Source organism: Ambystoma mexicanum, chromosome 2p (assembly GCF_040938575.1).
Source record: "Ambystoma mexicanum isolate Mex_15411 chromosome 2p, UKY_AmexF1_1, whole genome shotgun sequence".
Taxonomy (NCBI): domain Eukaryota; kingdom Metazoa; phylum Chordata; class Amphibia; order Caudata; family Ambystomatidae; genus Ambystoma; species Ambystoma mexicanum.
The window spans coordinates 314,262,943-314,290,046 of NC_090923.1; the positions used below are offsets into that span (position 1 = coordinate 314,262,943).

Genomic DNA, 27,104 nt, shown 5'->3' on the forward strand with positions numbered 1-27,104 from the left:
ATGGGCCCATTATTAACAGGCCCGTTATTAGCTCCCTCCCCATTCCCAGTGAGCCTTATGGGGGCTCAAATGGGAATGGGGATGGGTTTTTTGAATGAGGAATTACCCGGATATGATTTTGGAGGCAGCCATGGCGCTAATAGCACCATGGCTGCCTCCAAACTCATAATGAGGCCCAGTGTCTAGAATATACCCCATCCGTTACCAAATGTTACTAAAATCCCAAACTATTCCAGGGGAGAGCAGGAGGTGGAAAAGGGGGGCAGGCGGAAACGCATATCATGGCTTGGGTCTAGATGCAATAGAAGACCCACGTCACCCAGATCAATCAAATAAATGGTATGCAGATATGAGCAACATGGCAAAACAAGCAACTAATGAGAGTTGCTATTTGTGCTCCTTGATAACCCACGCATCGGGGAACCCAAACATTTTACTGCCACAAGAGGCGCCTATTGCTGAGGCTCAGTGTCTTATTAATCTTGCACTGAGCAGAATTAAAATCCCTTACCAAGCACACACAGTTTCGTTGCAACTGCTGCAGAATGAAGAAACCCGCCAAAGCAAACCACAAGGAGTGATCTACGTCAAGGAGCCATTCTTTGTTATTAAGGGGACACTGATCATGGATTATAGGTGGCAAGAGGAGCAAGTGATGTGCAGAGCAGAAGCATTGCGAGGACTGTTAGAAGAAAGGTTTCAGTGGATCGAGAAAACATGCACCCCGATCTAGTCCCAGTACATTGCCAAACTAATGTGGGTAACAGCTCTCGAAAAATCAAGATGCAACGTAAAATACCATATGAACTTTGTTTCCATGGAGAAGGGAAGGTGACCTTAAGTGCAATTAAACACCGCAACTAGAAAACTCATACTGCCTGACATGAAGAAGGGAACGGCAGCGTTAATGGACACTTACTGGGTGTGCGGCAAACAGGTGTATTTGCAACTCCCGCCATCATGGAGAGGCACTTGCACCCTGGCTACGCTACACTCTGTCCTAATGGTAATTACTGAAAGCCACATCCAAGGGTAGAGGGTGCCCGCTGAGACGTCCGAGGCACCCTGGTCTACAATTGAAGAACCCCCAACGTATGATCTAGTGTCATAAAAGCAAAGGGCATCAAATTACATCTCCTCAGAATCTTCAGAACTATTAGCACAAGTTCCTGAAAGTTTAGGCTGTTCAATACCGCAGAAACATTTTTCCATCACTCCTACCAAGTATCCAGGCTCTAGCAAATGTAAAATGGCTCCATATTGTCCAGTGGGAGTTGATCCAGCTGGCCAATGATACTGAAGAAGGATTCAATGTCATCAAGGTAGAACTGAGAGCCCTGCGACTGATGACGATGCAGAACAGATATGCAGTGGACCTATTGACAGCAATGGACGGTGGTGTTTGCTGAAAAATCGAGAGTGCATGTTGCACATTCGTGCCTTCTGCTGACGGAGACAATGGGACCCTGTCGCATGTGATAGCAGCAGTAAACAGTCTCGGCGAAAGGCTGAAGGAAGAGGGCGGCATACAACCAAGCACCTGGTTTGACAACCTGTTCGAGTGGGTCCCATCATGGCTCGGGATGGACATGGAAATGCAGATACCAATTATTGCCTTTTTTCTATTGATTTTTTGTGCGTGCCAGGTGGGACTCAGGAGATGTGCAAAATCAATTCCTGGCAGTGCAATGATGAAGGTGACAACGGGCAACCCATCAAAGATGCTTCCGGTCGCAAGGGACACCCAGGTCCAAACTGGCGAGAGCCCAGAACCCAAATATCGAATGACTGCAGTATATAACATGGAATACAGGGCAGATGACCTTTACCACACCACGATAAAAGAACCCTATGAATTAGAATGGTACAAAGAGGTGTGGGTGGATCTCGATGGGGATGGTGGGTGCATTTCCAAGACCTGCATCCCGGATGAGTACGCCTGGAGAGGCGAGAGCCTCAGATCGGTGTGCAGGGCTTGGGTGCCAATAAAGGGAACCCCAGCTTGGGATGAGGCAGTGGCTGACGCGGAAGAACAAAAACGTTTGAAAGCCTTACCATCTTCGTTACTTTAGTAACAAAAGGGGGGAATGTATGGGAGGAAGGAGCTGCTTTGAGCCCCCCTACATTCCAGGCTAAGCATATGTTATGCTCATTCAATTGCTGGCAGTACACCCACAGCTGAACCCCGATGACAGGAGGGAGGTAGCCGTTGAATGACATCTAACAAAGGTGTTTCGCAGGACCCCAGGACTCTATTTTGTATTTACAACAACTCCATCTTTTACTAGGCCTCACATGAAACTCGCAGAGGCAAGCATGCATCTCTCCCCTGTCCAGCGCCATGCACAGCCTTCCCTGACAGCCCCCACCACCTCCCGCTGTCAGCGCTGCGGCTGTCCTGTTCTCATGGAAGATTGGCTGCAAATTGTTGCAAGCTGACACTGTATCTCTCTTCTTCCTCTGATATCATTGCCATGTGTGTGACTGGGCCAGAGCCTGGCCCCTGGAAACCATTTGTCTCCACAAAACTGCCCATGCTCAAACAGCCCCCACCATTAAGAGTTACTGTCTGAATGAACCTCAAGCCCCACACTTTGATGTAGCAGTGATGAGACCCCCGACCTCAGGCCACCCTTAATTGCCCCCCGTATAACTAATCCTGAACAAACATATATATTCTCCATGTACTAACAAATCCCGACACCCTGGTTTGATCCGAGACACCTGATAAATGTGTCCCAGAATAACACGCGAAATAAGGCACCCAGAATACTGCACAGCGGCCCCACTCTGATCCGGGTCAAGAATGCACACCGTGCTTTATAATTTATTGTGTTATGATGAACCTTATGTGCCATAATAAATTGCGCATGCCTATGATTACTGTGAAATCTAGCTTAGCCAGAAATTAAAGTTGTGTGCACCCAACGTGAACTATCGCCCCTCCCTGATGAGCCCAGCTGCCCCACATGCCTCAAGAAGTAACAACTTCGGCTCTAGCCAAGCAGCAACGGCACGAGTATACATTGTATGTCTTACGTTCACTTGTCCAATGAAAAACATTTGTGTATCCCTTATAGAACACGTCATAGAGCACGTGTTTTGGACTTATAATGTACCATACCTGTAATGTTGGAAGAACGCTCTCGGAGTAGCAGAGTCCTTTGCGTGCCCAAATTTATCGTTATATAAAGAATACCCTTTACTCACTCGCAAGTTCTCCTGGTCTCATTCCCTACCGGGGTGTGTCCATTGGTGTCCAATCCTTCTATGTTTTTTATTATATTTATGGGCATGACCACTTTCAATATTCTTAATTAACCCCTGTAGTTCCTTAAGGTGGCTCTTCCAGTCTCTCTTAAATGTCCATTGATTTGTCTGTCTCAATGTTCTGCAATTTACTAGTCAGGATCTCGATCCTTTCCCCAATGGGTTTCTGTTAGTGTCTCTTTCTTGTTACTGGGACGAGTGCCACAAGTGCCGTAGCCCTCCTGATTGTCTTCAGTTACTTCCCGACTACTGGGATGAGGGACATGCCTCGCGTAGAAGCCTTGATTTGTTTTACTGGTGTTCCAGCTACTGAGAAGAGGGAGATGACTCCTGAAGTCTTCTTGACTTACTTTAATGTCTTCCCAATTACTAAAATGAGGGAGAGGACTCCTGTAGTATTATTGACTTGCTTCAATGTTGTCCCAATTACTGAGATGAGGGAGATGACTCCCATAGTATTCTTGGCTTGCTTCAATGTTGTCCCAATTACTGAGATGAGGGAGATGACCCCCATAGTATTCTTGGCTTGCTTTAATGTTTTCCCAATTACTGAGATGAGGCAGATGACTCCCGTAGTGTTCTTGACTTTTGTTATTGCCTTCTCTAGGCCCCTGTCCCCTCCTGGGGTCTCCTTCCGCTCCCGTTACCCTTGTCTGGACCGGTTGGTGTCACTGGTTCTTCCTGGGGTCCCATGTTTCCTCTGTGGTGGCAAACGCTTCCAGCGTTTTTCTCTTCGGCTTCTGGTGCTTATGGGCGGCTCTGCTGTGCCCTCTGCTTGGTGGTCTCAGCGTTGTTTGCAGACTGCACGGTCCACCTCCTTGAGGTCATGTCACTACCTGGATCTTCCAGACATTCACGCGAGTCTGTTTGCTACGGGCTCCTGGACTGATTTTCCTTCTTCTTCGCCCCGTCCCCTCGACCAAAGATAAGTCTGCTTCCACAGGTTTCTTTCTCCCAGGTCTGAACTTCCCGGGCTACACCTGCTCGGCCTAGCCTTCCTTCTTCTGCAAGTCCTTCTTCAATGTCTATACTATCTTGCTGGGTCCTCTTAAGCAGAGGGTAATTGTCCTTCCTCAGTCTCCAGGAAGCATTCTTCATAATTCCATCCTTCCAACTCTTCCCAGTGATGTATGTTTCCAATGAAGGAGTGATAGTTATTACTTGTTCATTCCTCTTCCCGGTATGAATAGATTTCAACTTGTTGGCACTCTTCATGTTTCCTTCAATTTTCCTCTTCTTAGTAGTTGTGGACTTTAATGGATTAAGGGAAGAGGTGTTACAATAGCAAAGAGTGGTCCGTTCAGGTTGTTGTTTTTGAGGTAGTGATGGCCTAAGGGTCTCATAGAATAGAGGGTTAGAAAGTTCCTTCACGGTTCCTTCACATCCCCAAGAGGGGAGTCTCTCTCTGTGAGGTCCCACTTACCACCACACCTAGGGGAAATATGCATAGCAGGCTCACCTCCCTCACCTCCCTAGCCTCACAGGGAATGGCTCCCCTCTGGGGAGCCGTGACGAGATCCCGTAAAGCGTCACACAACACAGAGTTGGCGTGGGACCAGGCAATCCCTCTCACTTCCTGAGCCACATACACACACGCAAAGGCATCAATAGCCTGTGAAAGCAGCCGCTTTTCCGGGCAAGTGCATGACCTTATATGATATTTTCTGACCTGGCAAGACGGGAAGAAGGACAAACAGCAATATGGCCAAAGAACAAACATAAATCTCGGGGCATGGCCATTTTAGGGCACTCGCCACATTTAGTAGCCATGCGTGGTAAACGCGAATGTGCATACTAGACCTAACCCAAACATGGTGAAAATATCATTGCTGCCACCAGCTGGTCTTATAAAAGTAACCAAAAATTCCAAGTGTAAAGTGCTAGGGTGATACAAAAGTATGCAAACTACACTGCATTGTAATATGCTGTGCGTAATGTTAAAAAGTTACATAAGTTAAAAGGGAAGCATCTCAGCACTGATAGTCTGAAGGACTGATCAGTTTCCCCATAACAAATGAGGAAAAGGCAGTGGCAGTGAAGCTGAACGCTTTTCTTCCCCTCAAAAAGTCAGAACAGGTTAAAAAACAAAGCACAACGATTGGAGGGTCCATAGAAACTATGGAAGGAAAGTTGCCAAAAGAGAAATCGTTCCTAACAATTTGCTTGTCCTTTCACTGTGAAAACCCATTTTCTGTCACTGTGAAAACAGTTTTATAAATGTACACACTCTGTTGACTTTTGCTGTTATCTTTCAACCATCATGGGTAAAATAAAGCTATAATCATATTTTGCTGGACGTATTTCTAAAACAACTTCTATAGTGTAAGGTTAGTGTCTTGTGTAATTTATGTATTTTAGAATGCATTGCTATCAAGCTATTATTTAATCTTTTCAACCCTAAACTGTAACAAATAATTGTATTAACTATAGATGGAAAGATATGTGGCCAAATGCTTTAACGTCCGACTGTGCCTAAATCCTGGTTTCACCACTAAAGCAAAACGTGTGATCCTGGCCAAATCATTTAAATCTCCCTCTGCCTTATGTGCACACATTTTGATTCCAGAGGGAAAAAATCCTCCCTAAAATCCTGCCTGCTAGGGAGTAATTTTCCAATCTTCCAGAGCAGTAGTAAAAGCCATGTGTTGGAGATTTAGGCATGGTTGTTTACCTCATTTTCCAATTCTTTAAAAAACGAATGCACATCTGCCAGCATCTGGTTTGATGATGGCAGCAATGCATTTGTTTACTATGGATAGTTGCTAAAGGCTCGAGGGGTCCGTAGGAATTCGGGTAAATTAATAGATGGCAGGAGCCATTGCACTACAAAGAAAATGCACTGAAACTCAGGTTCGCCTGAATTTTCATGCATTTTCTCTTTGTGGTGTAAGCATAACACATTGATTGGGGGTCTGGAGACTTAACACGTCAGTGTTAGGGAGAGTGGTCCTCTCTCTGTAATTAGCAGGGGGAAAACATGACCCCCGGTGCCCTTCCCCACTATAGGGTATGCAGGTTATGTTACCCTCAGCACAATCTGCAAGGCTGCTTTCGGATGATCAGGTCCCAACCCAAGGTACGCATCTAAGTCTGCAGAGCAACTCATTAGGATGATCTGGTTTGAAACGACGTTGTACACCGATCTGCTCATTGATTACATTATGCAACATCCCTGTGTCTCTCAGCAGGTTTCGGTGGGAACTGAGAGTTTATATTGATGACATTTCTCTTTATGCACCCTAGTATCAATAGATCGTAGTTCTTCCTAGAGTATTAGTCATCCTTCTGACCCTCCTTTCATTCAAAGCTTGCCAACTTTTATACATCAGGATATTGGTGCCAAAACATGGCAAAATCAGCATGCGATTGTAGGACATATTTGAGAGATGACTGCATTAGCCGGACTGACTCAACCTTCAAGCAAATTACTTAAAAGTACACAGTTAGTTTTAGTGTGCCATGGTCACAAGGCACACGCGCAGAAAAAAAAGAAACTTGCAAAGAGTGAAAGAGGCTGAAAATTGATATAAATATCGAGACACAAAGAGTCAGACACACAGAAAGTGCGACGAATAGAGAACTCTATGACTGGACGGGGCGGGGCAACAGTGTGCATTTCATATAACTGGGCCGGGGAGAACCCGTCATGGCCCTGGCATGAGAGCAATCTTTGGACCTTACTGGGTTTTCAGCCTCAACCCACTAAAAGCCTACATTGTGAGTACCTGCACTTCTCTTTTCCATTTAAAGCACTGGTTATGAGGAGTCTGCGACTAGGGTAAGGACCGCCAAACTGGTTTGTGTAGGTAAATTATCTGATAACACCTTTTTATAGTAGTATTTAACATTTCCCACTCCTGTCTACATGAAGCTGCCTAACCTTTGTCAGTCCAATGAACCCTTTCTACCATTGAACGTTATGGATGCTTTCCGGAATGTATTATATATATTATAGTGCGGTGGTCTGCGCACTATATATAGTTAAGGTGAGTGACATGAGCCATAAGAAAATCCCAAAATTCTATTGCTAATAACTTGACATGCATGACGGATTTGGCTGACATTTTCCAAACAAAATGTTTGTCACACACACACCCCGTGTCCCAGACTGAAAATTATGGGAAAGATTCGGTAAAAAATTAAAAATTTATTTAGAAAGCAAAAAAACTGCTGTTTTTGACCTACTCATTGATTCACTCCACTTGGGCACAAAGCATTGACTTAATTTCCAGGACTCGTTTGGGGTTATTCCATTCCGTAGTTTTAAGAATATTTGACAATGGAAGGTGCCCCATCTGCCAATATATAGCCATATCTATCTATAGCTATATCTCCCATGGTGCTTTCCAGCAGAGGCTTTTCAGTAATGAAAACCCTACCATTATTTATTTTGCTCTATACGAGCGATTACCGAGGTAATATTGGGAGAATGGAAAGAAAGTGTAAAAGAAGCTATTTGGAGGAGGAAAAAGGTTGAAATCGCTAAGGCCATAACTTGTGGGCCCTAAGGAAACCTATATGTGTGGACCATGTACAGTGGCCATGGTCAAAGGCCATGGCTAATGGGCCCTAAAGAAACCTACTGGTGCAACATGTAAAGTGCCCACAGCCGAAGGCCATGGCTAGTGGCCCTTGAATAAACTTTGGTATAAAAAATAATGAAATTCATTGCAAAAACCTTAGTTAAGGGGCAGTTAAGGTGATCAGATTTAACACAACAAAACCCTTGAAATTCAGCAGAAGTGAGAAGTGATTATCATCTTAACGTGTCGTCCCCCCCCTGCTATAAAGCCTATGAGCACATACTTAACAGGTTTGTAGGTGAAAGGGTCGAAATACAAAGGATCGAATGCCATTTTTTCGAGTCAAAAGGACTGAAAAAAAGGGTTGAATTTTTTTTTTTTATGTGGGGTTCCCCCAACCCTCCGTTTTTAAAAAAAAAAGTTTTTTAACTATATTAAATTAAGTCCTTTTGACTCGAAACTTTTGACATTCGATCCTTTGTATTCGAACAAATGACTAGACACCACTTAACAGATGGGACTCACAATGATCTGCGGGTCGCAGGTTCCAATCGCGGCAAGGCCAACTCAGACTTTCATCCTTCCGAGGTCAATAAATGAACTCCAATTGGGTGATATTGTATGTATATGTGTTCTATGTGAAGCGCTTAGGCGTATGCACTATATAAATAACATATCCAAGGGGCCCATCAACGGGCGACGCTGAGTTAAGATGATCATCACTTCCCACATCCGCTGAATATCAAAGGCTTTGTTGCGTTAAATCTGATCGCCTTAACAGCCCCTCAATAAATATGATTATATATGTTTGCCAAAGCCAAATGTTTTCCATTTGGGCACATGTGGCGCACATTCTGGCAAGTTTTGTTATTCTAATTGAGCTCATAAATGCTATATCCAATTAGGAATTATTGCATATTATTTCTAGTCTCAATTATGAAGAGAGAGCAAATAATTGGTTTCTGGTTCGACCAGTTAGAACACTATTGCCAGCTTAATTGCGTTTAGCTAGGACATCACAGCGATTTTCCACCATGCCCTAAAGGAACTATATTTTCAGTGTACATTACGCTCAGTTAACACAGCATGACCGGATTATATCATGGCCAGTGTCACCAGAGCCCATTTATCCCAGTTAGCACAGCATGGAAGGTCTTATAAAGCTCAGTTAACAGAGCAAGGCGTGTTGAGCTATGCAAATACAAAAAGTGTCAGGCGCCTATCAGGCTTATTGTATTCTTCCCAAAACACAAGAACATGTTAATGATTGGATTAACAGTTATTAATAAAAATCGGAGGATTTTTGCCTTGTGCTAGAAACCCTTGGGCAGGTCCAGAATTGTTTATCTGATTTATAATAACCTATCATTAATACAATTCAAATGTATTTAGTCATGATTCGTTAAAGACATCAACTTACACTAATTCACACATTGAAGAAAGCAAACTGAACGTTGTATATATCATGATCACTTAACAAAAAGGGAAAGAATCCATTATGCCAGATTGCACAGCCAAGCCAAATTCTCTCAAATCATGTTATTACAGCGAAACAGGATTATGTGCAACCAGCACAGTAGAAGAAAATTCTATAGGCCCTAGTCACTCCCGCATGCCTGGTTCAAATTAAACCCACTGCATACAGCAAGGCCAGAATGTTAACGCGAGTTAGCACAGAAAATGTGAGTTCAATTATGATTAGTAAGCATAGTAAGATAGGAGCGATGCAGGAGCAGAACTGTATATGGAGGGACGGTGGAGGTCCCACAATACAAAGCGGGCCTGGGGCGGGTCATTTGCAAGATAGAAGTGGTGGATACAGAAGAAGGGTTTCTCTTCTTACTTCCCTCAACCCTCCCATCACTGTAAAATGACCGGGAGAAGTGTTCTTAATAATAAAGGAGGATGTGCAGGGGAGGAAATAAATAGATGTAGGGTGGGCATAAGAGGTAGACTGAAAGCAGGATGAGATAATGGAAGAAGACCCAGGGAGAAGAGCAAACAGAAGCGAGGGTGTCACGCTCACCTGATATGCTTCCAGTTTTGGTTGGACGCGGCCATGGTCGATCACTTGAGAGGGCAGGAAATGATACTGGAGATCTGGGTGAGTAGCACCAGGGCGACTTCTGATAAACCCACCAGATTCTAAATGCGCCGTTGCACCATCTCCTGCAAAAAAGGGGAACACAAGAAGTCTGAGATTCATTAAATGAGAACAAATTCATAAGGAAAACTATTTTCTAATGCATTTATCTTTCAGCAACCAAATGTTATTTACAGGCATGTCTGTGAGACAAAGTAATATTTTTGTAAGGCCCAGTAGGTTTATTGCTTACTCAACATGTGCTCCAGTGCATCCTCAGTGGTGTAGGAACCCAGTTAGGGTTACATTGTGGGAGTGTGGATTTGAAGATGGTGTCTTGCTTGTTAAAGGGTTGGCTGGGGTGAGTAAGTATACCTTCTTTTTTAAGTGCAGCCGAACTAGTTGTATATTACCATATCCGCTGAAATTCCAATGTTATGCAAGACATGGTGTACATGAAAGTTATGTAGATACTGAATATGTATGCATGCATAATTCCTTAGTGCCTTTGACCTATAGCTATTAGCATATTTCGCTAAAAGGAGAGGAACTTATATTGCCCCATATCATGGAAACCAGAATTGAAAACAAACGGGTTTTCAGAATGACCCCAAAGCATCCTTACATAGTAGTACATATTGAAATAAATCACAAGCAGACAGATGTTTTGCAAAATGTTCACTATGGCTATCCTAAAAAGCCGATTGAGGTTTAATATTCGATCTGTCAACAAACCCAGTCTTAAAATATTAACCTATCCCAATCTTCAGAATTACTCATCCTGTTCTCAAATAATCATTGTTTCCATTTCAGTAATAGCACGAGGTATGATATTCTCTTTTCGGGTCCCACCAATAAGTACCCACTTCCTTATTGTTCAATACCCTATTATATTAATGTTTCTTGAATGTTAAGATTCTGAAACAATCTTGCCTGGTATACATCCACCACAAAGCAGTCAAATCTATTTGATGTAATGGTGAATAACTCCAGACTTAAATCATTATTGTGTTGTGCCTGACACTATCTTCAACCATGACGACTGTTCTGAAATTTATTTAATCTGAGAATACCATTTATTTTCCTTTATAATTGAATATCTATACACGGTCCTGTCTTCTGAATTGAAATCCAATGAAAATGTTCTACTAAACGATTCTGACAAGTGTTTCAAGACCATGCATTTTAAAAGCAGTATTACTATACTAGCTGTATCGCCATATCATGTGCTGATCTAGTATACTAGTGAAGTATACCGGAGCCAGGCAGGTTTCACAAACTTTATATTCTTCAAGTATCATCTGAAGTCCCAACAGCAGCACAGCGTCCCTACTTTCAGTAGGCTCTATCAATGAAACCTTCCCATTAGAGCCCTCACTACTCAACATTCCCTACATTACGTCATAGGCAATCTGCTGGCTGGGATCAAGATATTACACACCTCCCTCCTATTAACACAACATTAATACAACACAAAGTGTTGTAATCTCTCAGACCTGCTGATCAACCGGTGCGGCCTATCAGCGCCACATCTCAGACCATTGTCACTTGTGAAATCCCTTTTCTCGTCCACAGTTACCATCCTCTTTTTTTGTCACTTTGTGTTCCAAAATCTACCATAATCTGTTGTCACTGAATTATGCAAAACTTTCACTACCTCACATGGCGAGGACCACGTCATAGGACCTTGCCTCAATGGACCAGGCAGTTTAATCCTGACAGTCTCCTTTTATCTCATTTTCTTTTACCAACTTCCTCTCATCGTACCTCCATTTGTTCTTCATTTGCTTTTCTCTTTTTCCCTCCCTCACCTGCTGCACACACTCCCACATCCATCTTACTCGCCCCATCCATGAAGGACTCAATTTGTAGTTAGGATTTCTCAAATGGCGATACTCCATTCGTGGTGTGGGGATAGAATCTGTGTGCCACCATCCTGCTCATCACAACAACCTCCCAATCTCACCTTTCACCCATGCCCACCTAATGCAGTCTTTAATCACTTTATTGAAGCGTTCCGCCACCCCATTAATTTGAGGATGATAAAACGCGGTCACCTTATGTTGCATACCATTTCTCATTAAATAATGACTAATTTCTTTAGATTTAAATTGAACGCCCTTGTCAGTCAACAGTTCCATCGGGTACCCTTCTCTCCTAAACACATCTTCCATGAAAGTGATAACATCTCTAGTCTTAATAGACTTCGTGACCTTCACCTCTACCCATTTGGATAATATGTCAATCAACACAATGCAATATTTGTCCACACCTTTGCCATGAATGGGTCCAACAATACCCATTTCTACTCTTTCCCATAGCATGCAGGGAACTCTAACAAGTGACATGGGACTTTCTCTTGGTATACGAATGTTTTCACTTACACAGCAGGCATACAGTCCCTTACTGTCCTTTCTACTTCTAAATCACAACTCGGCCACCAAAATTCAGCTCTCAACGCTTGTTTGGTTTTTGTGATACCCCGGTGTCCCTCATGAGCTGTTTCAATTATCATTTTCCTCATGTCAGTGGATGGATTTACTGTATCTCCCCTCATGACATAACCGCTTTCCACATTCAGTTCCTCACTCACTTTACAAAGTCCTTCTAAGTTGGTTCCACCAACTATCTCTTTCTTCACTTCACCTCTCTCCAAATTTTTTTTCACTTTCTTAAGAATGCCATCTCCTTCCAAACTCCTTTCCCACTCGTCACCATCTTGGGCTCAACATACAACACACGTTCATCCTCTTCCATGCACTCATTTTCATCTTCTCCATCCACTCCAATGCGAGACAACCAGTGCGCTGGTATATTCCTTTTCCTGGTGCATATTCTACATCAAATAGATATTCTTGCAGTGCAATAACCCATCTCCTAATACGTGAAGATACACCATCCACACCATTCTTCCGTAATGTCTCCCTCAAAGGCATATGATCAGTACGTATTACAAATTCAGTTCCCCATAGAAATCTTCTAAATTTCTCAATTTGCCACTTGACAGCAACAAGTTGTTTTTCAATGGTAGAGTAATTTACTTCTGCTCCTCTTATCAAACGTGATGCAAAAGCAATGACAAACTCCTTGTTGTCTCCGATCTGAGTGAACACTGCACCTAGTCCCGTGTTGCTGGCATCTGTTCTAATTATCGATTTTCTAGTTAGCTTGAAGTCTTTAAGAGAAGGTGTGCATTCTAATTCAGCTTTGATAGCAACTAATTCTTGGGCACACTTCGAGCTCCATTTGAATTGGGAGTTATTTTTAAGAAGCATCCTCATATTTACTTTCATGCTAGCAAAGTTGGGAATACATCTCCAATAATAAGCACTGAAGTTGTATTCTTTGGTCCAACAGCATTCTTTGATGTTGGCAAGTTTCTACTTTGCATTAACTCCGTCGGCCGACAAAGTGTGTCCTAAATACTCAATCTTTCTTTGATTAATTTTGCATTTTTCCTTAGTGATCAACATTTTCATCACCTTGTCTAACCTCGTCTAACCTCAGATTGTGCGTTTGGTGGTCTGATCCAAATACCATGAGGTCAAATATATTTCTTTTTTTTATTTAATAAGTACATGGTTTGAAAAGCCCAACCATAACTTTTTTAGCAAAAAAATAAAAAAACCTTCAATTCAAATAAAATATTTTTGCAGACAATACCAACAAAGAAAAAAAAAATCATTCAAATCTTCCAACAAAACAAAACAGATCTAACAAAAATGGAAGTGAACCAAATTGTTTCTTTGTTTCTTAGGGCGTTACTGGCTGTGAGTCTTAGTGTCACGGGAGCCTCGGACCTTGGTTCACTGGATCGACCCCAGATAATTTTGTTAAATCGTTAATCCACTCCACATTTAGCCAACATTTCAAAAGAAATATTCAAAAATGCCAGTAGAGCCAAGGTCAGGGATAGTTTCTCTCCTAAAATCAACGTTGTCCACCAGCCCGCTGCATCAAATGTGCCGTTTTCTGATAGAAATGTTCCCAGGGATTGTGTACGTTGGTTCCTTTGTGCAGGGCAGAATTAAACCAAATGTTCAAGGGTTTCCTTAGGGCCAGCACACAGTACAAATGAAAAAATTTCTCTCTGCCGACTGTTTTCTTACCTCTGTGATTTCCTTTGTATGATATAAATTTAATCGAAAGTGCTTAAACTGGCGTCGAAGCTGGTTATTCAGAAATGTATTCAGGTAGTTAGGCAGGCAGCCACATGCCCTAACTTCTGTAATGTGCCTGCCATATAGTTTGCATTTGTCTTTCGCCTCCACTGAAGCAATCCAATCTAAGTCCATTAGTTTTTTCTCAACTAGTGATGGATTTTTCAAAAGGTCGTCTATTGTGAGGTTAACACTTGCCAGATGAGAAATACAAATCTTGCCCCATAGATTTAAGAGGGGCTCTGTCTTTCCATCCATTGCCTTTTTCAGCTCCTGCAAGCCTCCCTCTCCTTGAGCGGTCAAGCACTTGCTGAGAAACACTTACGACTTCCAAACGACCACTATGTAGAACTAGTTTAAACCAAGCTCTACTCTGATGGCATGTATTGGCGTTGCATTCGGGAGGGCATGAACCCTCCTCCAAAATAGCCCCTCGAGTTTTGGCATACGTTATGGGGTAATGCCAGCATTGCTTCAGGCCCATAAGTCAAGATCGGAATTACCCTTTCACATTCAAATTTGATTACTGGTGTTAATGTGAACTCGCAGTACCTTGTAGATATCAATTTTGCCTGTGCTGCCAAGTTCTTCACCCTGCTGCGCAGTATACGCTGTTTCCAGTGTCCACTCCCAGATATTTCAGTGAGGCGACCTCGAAGATTTTTTCGCCTGTAATTTCCTCCTGTTCTTCCTCCCAGGGTCAACACCCTCGACTTTTTAACATTGATCTTTAGGGTGTTGACCTCAGTGTAACGTTCCAGAGCATTTAGTTGACGTTGCAGCCCTATGTGTGTCTGGTCCATCAATATGAGGTCATCTGCATATAGCAGTCGATTTAGGGGCTCACCCATCAGCGTTGGAGGAAAACATTTTATATTTTCAAATTAGGTCTCAATGTCAGAGATGAATAGGTTAAAAATTGCAGGTGCTAACCTGCATCCCTGCTTGAGCCTGTTCTCGGTCACTCGGTTGAGTTAAATTGCCCAAGCCGTCCAGTCTGACAGAGATAGTTGTTACCGTATTTAGTGCCTTTAAGGGTTCCAGTATGTGTTTGGGCATTTCCAGCTGATCATCTTTGCCCAAAGTTTATCTCTGTCTATCAGATCAAACGCTTGTGCGAAATCAATCAAAGCCAAATAAATTTGACTTTTTCCCTTTGACTTGGCCCTCATCTTTAGCAGGTTTATCAAGAATAAATTCAAGGTCATGCCTATACCTTTAACAAAACCTGCTTGCCAGATATCACGGTGTTTGTTGGTCTTGCTCCTGTCTGTCAGTTCTTCCAAGATGACTGCTGCAAATAGCTTTCCTATTACATCTAGCAGGGTGAAAGGCCTATAATTCAAAGGATCAGACCTATCGCCCGTTTTAAAGATAGGCACCATGATTGAGTGGGTCCATGACTTTTTATATGATGGAAAAGTTCCTCAATGAAAGAGGCCCACTCATCTGGGTTGTCTTTGATCATTTGATTGGTTACATCATCTGGCCCCACTGCTCTCAAAGTACTGGCAAGGCGAATCAGTGATAGAAATGTATCTTTGTCTGTTTTAAAAGTCCATTATTCTGAGGAGTCTAATGTTGTGGAAGTGACAATTTGGCCAGAGTTTTTAAATGTCGCTTTAAAGTGAGTAGCCCAGACGTCCGCTACAATAGCATTAGACTATATTGAAGCCTGTGGGCAATTAAAAAATGTAAATGTTTTCCATGTCTCTGCTGTTTCTTAGCGGCTATCATCTTTAGCATTTTCTTCAAGTCCTTTTTTATCATTAGAAATGTGTGTGATCTCACCCAGTTCTTAAATCATTCTGGTGTCACAAATGCTGTTAGTCGTTTTGATTCATGGTGTACCTTGACTTGATGCTAGGCTGCTGTTAGATCCAATGACGAAAATATTTTTGCCATTCATGGTTGATAAGGTTTCCAAGATGTTGGGAAGAGAGTGGCAGTCCAGTATTATACACCTATTGAGTGCACAGCGGTCTACACATAATCTCAATTTTCCATTGGGTTTGGTTAACAACTACAAGAGGTGAAACCCATCTTGATGGCTCAATTCTTTCTATAAGCCTGTTTTCTTCTAACTTCTTTAATTCATTTTTTACATCTTCTCGTAGAGCCAAAGAGATTGTCCTTACTTTTTGAACAATTGGTTCAGCATCTGGCACAAGACGTATCTTGTGAACAAATCCCTTCAGGCAACCAGGTTCATTATTGAATATTTTATTCTGTAACTCTTCTTTGTCAACTTGTAGTATGCACTCTTCCTCATTAGGATTAAGTTTGATTTTTAATCTTTTCTGCTGTAACAAGTAAAGGCATTGGCCCCCTTTCTGTGACATAAACTTTCCCTGTGGCCATTCTTCCTTTCAATTCTAACAAGGCCTTGAACCATCCAATTAAATGTATTCTTTTTTAAAAATAATTATTTTATTGATTTTAGCAACACAAACAACCAAATTAAACCAAACAATAAACATAGGTGTCTCCTCCCTCCAGAGCTTACTTCACATCGCCATTCTCTGTCGTGTCCCCTAAGGGTGTGCCCACTTCTGCACCTGTCGGGGAGTCATCTTCTCCAGAGCCAGTCTAAGTTGACTCAAACAGTGTGGCCCCTAATTGCCTCCAGGCCATCAACGACTCTCCTACGTCATCCCTCCTCTGTTAACTGCTTTGCTCCACACCGCTGTCTCTGCGTCTACCCATTTTTGAAGGCCGCGCCACCACATTTCCACCCACGGTCCCTTGTTAGCTTTCCAACCCATGGCAATTCTGCGCTTGGTTAGTATGTAGGTCAAGTCCTTAAATGTACTCACATGTTTCATCCTGCGTGGCCTGGGAAAACCCCCCAACCATGCATGCCCACAAAGATTCCACTTATAGTTTAATCCCTTTCTCATTCTAACGGCGGGCTACCCACCCCACCCCACCCCCACCAGAATCTCCCTATTTCAGGGAATGCCCACAACATGTGTATCATTCCCGCATTTATTTCTCCACATTTCGGACATGTCTGTATCCCTGCATTCTTGAATCGTGCAATCCTCTGAGGGGTTATGTACGCCCTATGGGTAATATACAGCTGGATTTGCTGCAATCTCGCATTCCTAGACACTTTTTTGTGATACCTCTGGGCTCTCACCCATAACCCGTCACCCATGGATTCCCCAGCTTCCTCTCCCCAGTCCCGTCTCGACTGGAGCACCTCTATACCCACCCTGGACATGAGCAGCTCGTAAATTCGGGAGACCATATGGCCTCCATCTGACAACATCATATATTGTTTCTATGGCCGGGTCGGGCTGCCCCTCTAGCACAATTTCTGCCAACTCTGATGTGGCAAACACATAGTCCAGCCGTGTATATAGATCCTGCGGTGCCGCATAGTGGGAATATTGTCTATCCTGTGAGTGGTGCACCCTCCATATATCTACTAGATGAAAATCTCCCAATAAGGTTTGCAGGGCTTTGGCTGCTGGGGCGGGCTTCTCTATCTTCATATCTGATCTATCCAACTTGGGATCCAACGTGCAATTGAGGTCTTCCCCCCTGCCCCCATTTAACTGCCCCTCCATGTATGGGCTGATCTTGCTATATAAGGTCCTGAAGAAGCCTACTGCATCCTGGTTTGGGGCGTATGTGTTGATGACACTCAACTCTCTGTTTTCCACCAGTCACTTTATCAGTACCGTTCTCGCATCAGGCTTGGTGGCCTGTAATAGCTTAAAGGGGACATGTGGTGCTATCCATGTAAGGACTCCTCTGGCATACACTGAGTACGTTGCTCCTATGGTGGTGCCTCTCCATTTCCTTCCCACTGTTTCTTGCTTCTCTTTCGTTAGGTGAGTTTCCTGTAATAGAGGGATATCGATTCTCTGTAGTTTCAAATACATCATGACCTTTTCAAATAACTGTTGAGCCCCCCCGACATTCCAGGTGGCCATCTTCAGATCCCCCATCTTATCCGTAACCTGTTCCACCCTTTACCTCCCTTGTCATCCGCACCATACGCAATGGCGTGTAGGTGTAAGCTTGTTCCCCGACTGTTGCTACCACGCCAAACCCCCCTCCCCCCCAACTCCCTTCCCGCCCCCCACTTGACCCAGCCCGAACTCAAACCCCTTAACTCCCCCCCTCCCCAATCCCAACTGATGCCCAACTCCATGGCTTCCCCATATCTAGCCCTTTCTCGGCAGCTGCCCATACTCAGGACACAGCAGGAGGATACCACCCTATTGGTGATTCAACTAATCTAACTACTGGGGGAGGAGTCACGCTTCCCTGGTATTTCCCGAATTAATGCTGTAGTATGCCAAGCATGCCTGTCACATGTCTGACGTTGCTCATATGTATTTTCTAGTCCGAGAAGTCCACATGATGAATGGTCAATATCTACACCTTGTGTACATGCCCGGTGTACACTCCTCAGTTTCTACCGCTATGTTAACCATGTCCTAGCAATCAGCAGTGAGATGCAGGATCACTCAACCTGTCTTCCCCGTTCCGGGCCACCCGTATTCTCAGGACAGCCTTGGGCGTCCAACCAGCTCGCAGCCTTCTCTGGTGTCTCAAAGAAGAATGCCTTGCCCTTGTGTAGGACCTTGAGTTTCGCTGGATACAAAAGCATGTATTTGAAGCCAGATGCTCTCAGTTGTCTTTTCACAGCCACATAGTTGAAACGTTGCCTCTGTAACAGCATGGTGTAATCTGGGTAGGCGGTGACAGTTGCTGATGCTCTATTTATAGTTCCGCCTTTATGAAAGTATTCCAGGATCTTTTCCCCTATCCCTGTAGTTCAGTATTTTGGCTATAATTGCTCGGGAAGGAGCTCCTTGTTAGGGCTTCCTAGTCTGGGCCCTATGCACCCTTTTGACTGTAAACCCTTGGGTGAGCACGCCAGTCCCAATTTCCTGGATCAGCATGTTCTCCACATAGTTCGTCGGGTCTGAGCATTCTTCCCCTTCGGGTAGCCCCACCACTCGGATGTTGTTGCGTCTTGCCAGCCCTTCTGCCCGGTTTTCCAAGTGGCGCACCTGTGGTTGCAATATGTGAACTGCCTTGGCGTTGGCTGTGCTGACGTCTGTTTGTTTTTACTGCTCCTTCCAGGCCGCTCGTGCGTTCCGCCAGTGCTCTCGCATCCTGTTGTAAGAGGTTGATGTCCACACCGCCCGCATCGATTTTAAGTTCCAGTGCCATCTTCAATTCCGAAATTGCTGCATCAATCTTGATCCCCCATGCGGCTTTCAGCTCCGTTATGGCGTCTAGGATCAGGTGGTCATTTCGCGGCGAGGCTGTCGTCCCTTGTGTGTCATCTTTCACCTGTGTGGACATATTCAGGGATTGTGGTGCTTTGGTGAAGATGTCCATTGTGGGCTGCTTCCCCTTAGCTTTGCTACATTTGAGCGCCATTGCTCTCCTCGTCTGTCGGCCTGGAGTGCTTGCTTCACCAGGTCACGTGACACAATGCAGCGTCAGTTCTGGTCCATTGGTCGCCGCCCTCCTGGTGAGGTGTCCTGGGTAGGTTCAATCTGCTGCCTTTTGTCCTGGAGGGGGGGTATTTCCTGTCACTGGTCAATTTAGCGTACCTCACAAGGGGTTCTTTTTTTGTCCGTGCCAGCTGGTAGTGTAACAGGCCACCTTGCCTTTGTCAGCACCTGAACTCCAAGTAGCCGGTGACTATGTATGTGGGGTTATCAGCCCCACACTCTTTGTACACAGGCACCAGACGCCACCCTCCTTTTCGCAATTGTCTGGGGGCCTCAGGAGATACGATCTGTGTGTTCTTCATTAATTAAGCGGATACCTCCTACTCGTTCCGAATGGCTACGTCACCTCCTCTCAGTCTTGCTATGACCTTGTGCGCCCACTGATCCTGTTCCGATCGTTTCTTAGCGGGAGCCGCAGTCCCTCCTCAGTCATATCTCTGTCTCTTGATCTATTGCTAGCGGGGCGCCATCTGGGGATTCGCTGTGTGTCGTTCGCCATGCATCTGCTGCCTTATCCCTTTAGTGCGGTATGATCATAGTTAGCTGTGTGTCTTGCTCTCTCCCCTCATTACCATTAGGGCCCCCATTTCACTTTATGACTCCTGTTTATGCCCTTGTGCCCCTCTTCTCCAACAGGCCTGTGTGTCGCTGTCCGGGGTTGACCATGTGCCACTTCCCTCTGAATCGCCACTGTGGGCCCCCCAGGGTGTCCTCAGGCCCAGGCACTGTATGTTGTTTGCTCTCTGATTTGGGCCTGTATGCCAACCATCTCTATTGAGGAGGCGTACCAGTCTTTTGGTAAAAGTCTGGTGTCACTCTGAGGCCCCAGGCGCCATGCGCAGTGTTGACTATTTAGGAGTGAGGGTGATGGGGGGGGGCCCTGTTTTGCTGTGGTCATGTTGCCCAGTTTTGTCCGGGGCCCCTCCATCCGCCACTCCTTACTGTGTTTTTTAGTGTCCTCTGGCTCCTTCGCTGCGTTTCCCCCGCTCACTGCATTCACTTCCGCGTTACAAACTGCAGGCGTGTTGCTCAGCAATGTGTTGATGGGCCCTGTATCACACGGCTGAAGATTCCGATTTGTGGGGCTTCCGAACTTCAGTAGTACCGTCCTTGCCTACGACACGGCTGAGCGGCCCCAGCAGCTGTCCCTTGCCAGCATGTGTTTTGCCTGCCGGGGCGTCCTGTCCTTCTGTTGTGCTTCAGAGAAATCACGCCAATGGTTCCTGGCATCCTTTGTTCCTTGTTGTCTCGATGGGCACAGCCAGCTCGCTCTCCTCCTCTAGTGCTCTATCATGCTACTCTCGGTTGCATGTGCGCGTAAAGTTCTGGGGCAGTTAGCTACCATGCTAATGTGGAGGCTTCTGATTCACCCATTTGCTTTGTGGCTCCTCTTCAAACGGGGACCCGCCTCGGTGCGTCCCAGTCTCCTGAGCTTGCCAGCAACCATCAGCTCCTCCTCATTAGTTAATTTTTGTAGGGATCTCACACGCCTCCTGTACATGTGCCAGTGCTTGGTCGGTCCGGCGTCAGGGCCGCCTGGTTCAGTGTCCTAGAGCGCTCTGCGATGGTTCCTTCCGATTCCCGTCCGCGTCCTGCAATAATGTGTCCGCCTGATTGTGTAGAAGTCTTGCAACAATGTATCCCTCCGAGCTTGTGGCACGAAGGTCTGTTGAAGTCGGTCCGTTCCGATGCTCAAAAATATACTGCGGTGTCACAGCTGGTTTTTCTTGAATTCTCCGGACATCTCGCGGTCACCGTCCCTGTTCAGCTTCGTGTTACAGTGTCTCCCTTTGTCTTTGGGCGTCTGCCATTTTGCATCTGCCGAATCGGGACCAAGCCATCCTTCACCGCCTCAGAACTTCTGTGCCACATCGTCTTTTCAATCTTCTGGACCTTTATTATGTGCTCCCCACATTCTGATAACCGTCAGACCTTTTATATTCTATGACTTTCGTCTTTGCACGTTGCGTGCATCAGGATCAATGAAGGATGTACAGGAACTCTCGGGAAACACAGCCTACTCCATGGCTGCTAAGCCACGCCCCCAATTAAATCTATTCTTGTGCCAGCATAGGCTTGCGGATTGATGTCCACTTCTTGCTTGGGAATGTTTCTTCAAATATTCTTCTTGGTAGTAGAGTGTATTTTGCCCCAGAGTCTATTATCTTCTCGCCGTTGTGGGATGTTTTAACCCACTCTGCTCTGCAGCATCAATGTATGCTGGTGGCACCAGAATCATCAAAATGGTCGCGAAAACCCCTTGCGCGCCAAAACCTAAGGAAATTGCGCTCTACCAAGCACAAAAAGATGGCTGCCAAATCTACCATGCATGTTGTCAGTGGTGGAATGGAGACCGCACTTCTGAAACATGTCATTGGGCTGCCCAACATGTAAAAATGGAGCACAGATGAAAAGCACTGCTGGCTGAAAGAAATCCGAAATCTTGCAGTTAAATCTTTTCTTGGTTGCTGAAAATATGAAATGCTGGTCCTAAACACCCGCAAACATCCAATCTTCTTGCGGGGTGTCACATTTTACTGAAGTTAAGAAAGCATTGTGGATTTGCAATATCCTGGAAAGCTGAATTGGTCACAAAAATATCCACAGCCAGCTTGCCTGCCTGTGAAAGCTGTCAAAACCTGGGCGCAGTACCAGCGGCCGCCTGTGACTGTTTCAAAAGCTTGTATTTAAACGGTACATTTTTACCATTAAGATCTAATGTCTAAAATCTAAGTGACCTGTTATCAAGAGCAAACTAGGGTGTAACTATTTAACCTTCATGGTTTAGGGCCTGGAATCAGTGTTCTAGACGATTGTTTTAAAATTGCAAGTTTATTTTCAACAAAGAAAAATGTAACAAAGTAAGCCTGATTCAAGCCAAAACTACAGAACAACTTCCCCCCCACTGGGCAAGGCACCTCCCTTCTGCTCTCTGGGCCAGGAACTCACATTCAGGTGTTGATTAAGAGGAAAGGGGCGCTGGGGCTGCTCTGGGAAGAGCACAATGGGCTTCCTCCCAGGCACGGAGATGCTAATCAGGAAGGATTGTGAAGGGCCTCTGCCAGAAGGAAGTGGGCGGAGATTGCTGCTGAAGCTGCAAAACCAAGGAGGCGGGGGAAAGACAATTTTGTTGATTCACAATGGACAAAAAGCAGATTTCTAATAAGACTGATAATTTACTGTGGACAATTGTAAAACAATATAGAAACCCCGGACTTCTGAACTTAAATTTTTGCTGCACATTTTAAGAGGAGCCAGAACTCTGTTCTATGTTCTGGGACATAACTGTAGAAATTGTCGTTTTTTATAGCAAATGTATTGATGTTAGAAGCATGAAACTTCACAAGCGTATGCCCATATACAATGCGCACATGTGTACCATTTTTGGAGAAACTAGAGATTGTGTCCCAGACAAAAAGTGCTAAATTCTGTCAAATCCAGACCCAAGATCCTACTATGAAGGGGATTGGAAGAATATTTGCTCCACAAAATAAGTGATCTAGATATGCTATTGTTATAAAGTTTGTAAAATTTTAAATATGTATTATAAGAAAAGTAGATTTCATGTTCAAAAACCCAGGGGAGGATTCTCTGGCTCATAAAACCACATCATCATGGTGACACACTGTTTTCTCCTCCAATCAAGGGAGAGAGCAGATTCCAGCCTATAGCCAACCTAGGGGGCGTGCTTAGGATAGTCCAGCATACACACCCCTTTATCAAATGCATAAATAGAGACGGCTGAGGGCTTAGAGACACACCTATTCACCCACCAACCGATTGCTGGTGGAGCACTTTGCAAGAGAAATATCCATATTCCAGACTCCAGAAACCTGGCAAGCAGAAAGGCCCATTCTAAAGCTGAACTACTCTCAGCTTGGCCTTAAAATTCCAGAAACCAGAATTTACCCCAGACCTCTAAGGGGAACCAAAGAACAGCCTGGCTGCGCTGTACTGCTTTCCTGCTAAGAATTATTGCCAGAATCCAAAGACCCAACCCAGTAGAGCTGAGCTGTGACCAGATAGCTGTGAACCAGAGCCATTGCAGATCCAGTCCTACTGTGCGGTGACCAGAACGCCTTGCTGTCCAGTCCGGTGTGCCCAGCAGAATTCCTGTCCAGAAATCTTGACTGACTAATGCTCACCTGACTCCCACGGAGGCGCTGGTCTGGTCTGGGTTGCTGTGGCCTCTTAAAGCGTGATGCGCAGAATTCGGACCACCGATTGAACAGGACCCCCAAATCTTGCTTGTCTGGCCCGTAGGAATATCCTTCTGCAGATGAGAAAGGGGATTAACTGTCTGCTGAATAATGTGCTTGCTCCCCCCTCTCCCCCTTCGTTCTCCTCTGACTTCCTCCAAAACCCCCGGTTTAAGCTCACCTTATGGTTTGGAAGGATGAACTCTCCATCCTGCTTCTGGTGCAGGGGCGCGCGTTCGTCCAGTTACTTCACTGGTTTTCAGAATGGCGCTGGCAAATCCACTTGACTTTACTGAGCGATACGCCGTAAGTATGAAGATGCAAAAGTTCAAGTGTGAGCCTCCTTTTATGTTGTCTTTTTCTGTCCTTTATTTCAGGTGCAGAACAAAGGCGATGCGTTGAGGGGTTAAATTGCCGGGGTAAAATCAGGTGAGTCAGTGATGAGGGCGACCCCTCTAAATGTCTTTATAATTCCCCAGTAATGTCTTTTGTCCTTTCCCCATAGGGGCCGGGGTGCGGTACCTGCCAGAGATGTGGCGCCGACCCGAGATGTGGAATGGCTCACCAAGAATAGCCGGTAATATGGCTGAAAATCCGGCTTTCCTCTTGTGTTCCCTTGCTCACCTTTTGTCTCTTCTTCTCTCCCTTAGGTGCGGTGCAGAGATGTTGCGACCGGCACTGAGAGCCGCGGTGGAGCCGGGCAGCGTCTCGGGAACAGGTGAGTGAAGCGCGGCACTGCAGCGAGCAACGCAGTGCTTTTAAATGGAAGTCTTCCTTCAGGAATGCTGGCGTGAAGATTCCGGATGCAGGTAAGAAGGTTGAAATAGTTCTTGGTTTTCACCTTTCTCTTCTCTTATTCCCTTACAGGTGTTCCAGGTTCGAGGCGGGCGTGGCTGGAGTCCAGGTGCAGGAGCAGACACGGTGAGCGTTCAGCTGCTGGGATGCAGAACAACGCGAAGCACGTGTGGCTGTCCGGATGTGGCTTAAATAGCCTTGGAAGAAGTTCCAGGTGAGTATTCTTCCACAGCCCCACCCAAGTAACAAAATAGTTCCTTCAGAAAAATAGTCCCTCCTAAGCCTCATTTGGCTTGGTTCTTCATGCAGCATGGTCTGCATCAGGTGAGTGTGCAGCATGGTCTGCTTCAGGTAAGTGCACCAAACAATTCCCTTTATGAGCCTGGCGCCTATGGCGCCAGGACTGATGTCCAACATGAGCCTGGCGCCAAGACAGAGTCCAAAGAGCCCCTATAAAGGGCCGCTGGGCTTTTACCCGGGGGCGTGATGCCTGCTCCCGGGGGTGCTGGGCCTGGCCTGGTGCTCCGGGGGTAGGCATCATGACAGCCCTCCCACCCCCCCCCCCCAAGGCCCCTTCCCCAGGAGGTTTCGGTTTGTTCGGGAAATTCCAATGGAACCTTTTTACTAGCCGAGGTGCATGTACGTGGTCGCTGGGTTCCCAAGATCTTTCCTGAGGCCTGTACCCCTTCCAATCAATTAGATAGAAAAGTTTTGATTTTGAGATCTTAGAGTCCAAAATGTTCTTCACCTCGAATCCAGGCTCCCCATCTATCTGGATTGGTTCTGGTGGCTTTATTAATCTGGTTCCTGGTTGCACTGGTTTCAAAAGCGACACATGAAAGACGGGATGAATCTGCATGTTAGCTGGTAGATCTAGCTTGACTGCCACTGGGTTAATTATAGCTTTGATCGAGTAAGGGCCTAAATAGCTTGGATTAAAAGTCTGAGGTCCCTTGAGTGATAAGTGTTTGGTAGCCAACCATACTTGATCCCCTATTTGGTATGGAGGCGCCTCCTTGCGATGCAGATCCGCATTCTTTTTGTATTTCTCTTTCGCATGTTGTAAGTGTGCAGTAGCATCCTTGAAGGCTTGAGTAATCGTAGAATGCAAATGGTCGACTGCGGGCATTTCGAGGCTCAAAGGTGAGTCCAGGTCTGAAGTACGAGGGTGATGTCCATATAGGGTATAAAAGGGGCTCTGACCAGTTCCAGAGTGTATCGAGTTATTGTATGCATATTCAGCCACCCATAAAATGTCCTTCCAATTACCCTCCGATTGGTGCAACATACATCGTAGATATTGTTCAAGGGTCTGGTTCGTTCTCTCCGTCTGACCATCGGTCTGTGGGTGGTGACTGGTTGAGAGTCTTACGTCGATTTGTGCCAGTTGACAACACTTTTTCCAAAAACGAGAAATGAACTGGCTTCCCCGATCGGAGATTAGTATGGACGGGAATCCATGCAGACGGATGACATTTTCGAGGAATTCCTTGGCAAGAACAAAAGCTGAAGGTAATCCTTTCAACGGAATAAAATGGGCCATCTTGGAAAATAAATCCACCACAACCAGAATAGTATTGTATCCATTACAAGGGGGCAGGTTTGTGATAAAATCTAGTGACAAGGTGTGCCAAGGTGCTGGTGGAATGTCTAAGGGTTGAAGAAGACCGGCGGATTTTGTTTTTTGACCTTTGTTTTGGGCGCAAACTCCACAGGACATCACGAAAGATTTAATATCCTTTCGCCAGGACGGCCACCAGAATTGTCGTTTAATTTTTTCCTCTGTTTTGTCAATGCCAGGATGTCCTTCCATCAGAGTATCGTGATGACGGGAAATAACCAGTTCTTGCAATTCCTTTTATGGCAAAAATAAACGTCCTTGGAAGTAAGGTAAGCCATCGTTGATTGAAAAGGCAGACCCCCTTTTGATCCAATCCTGCAAGGCTGAAGAGTCCAGGAATAGTTTTACCCGTGCATGAATGTCTTCAGGGGTTTGTAAAGTGGTTATCCCCAAGATTCTTTGTTCGGGAATTATCGGCACAGGTTCTGAGTTTGTGTCCATTTCTCCCATTCCAATTCGAGATAGCGCGTCCGCTTTGCCATTCTTACAGCCAGGACGGTAGGTGATTACAAAATCGAACTCAGCAAAGAATAAAGCCCATCGGAGCTGTTGTGAAGACTGAGCCTTGGCAGTTTTTAAATATTGTAAATTTCGGTGATCAGTGATCACGGTGATGGTATGCCTGGCGCCAAGAAGATAATGCCGCCAAGCCTTAAAGGCGGACTTAATGGCTAATAATTCCTTATCGGTGATTGCATAATTTATCTCCGGCGGCGAGAATTTTCTGGACCAAAATGCTACGGGGTGCAGTTGGTTGGTTTCGGGGTCTCTCTGAGACAGGACAGCTCCCATGGCTAAGCTGGATACATCGGTTTCGACTATATATGGGAGATCAGGACGCGGATGTTTCAAAATAGGTGCAGACGTAAATTTAGCTTTTAATTCCTGAAAGGCCTGTTCAGCTTCCTCGGTCCATTCAAAACGTTTATTCTTCCGCAAGAGTGCAGTGATGGGTTGCACCACCCGT

The 27,104-nt window shown here is 45.1% G+C and overlaps 1 protein-coding gene across 4 annotated transcripts in view; it reads right to left on the reverse strand.

The window, feature by feature from the left end:
* Positions 1-27,104, reverse strand: part of CHDH (choline dehydrogenase) — a 1,156,730-nt gene that overhangs the window by 313,682 nt on the left and 815,944 nt on the right. For all 4 annotated transcript variants that reach the window (XM_069643628.1, XM_069643627.1, XM_069643629.1 and 1 more), the window contains one exon: positions 9,820-9,962. In XM_069643628.1, coding sequence (XP_069499729.1) covers positions 9,820-9,962 — 143 coding nt within the window. The remainder of the gene's footprint in view (positions 1-9,819; positions 9,963-27,104) is intronic.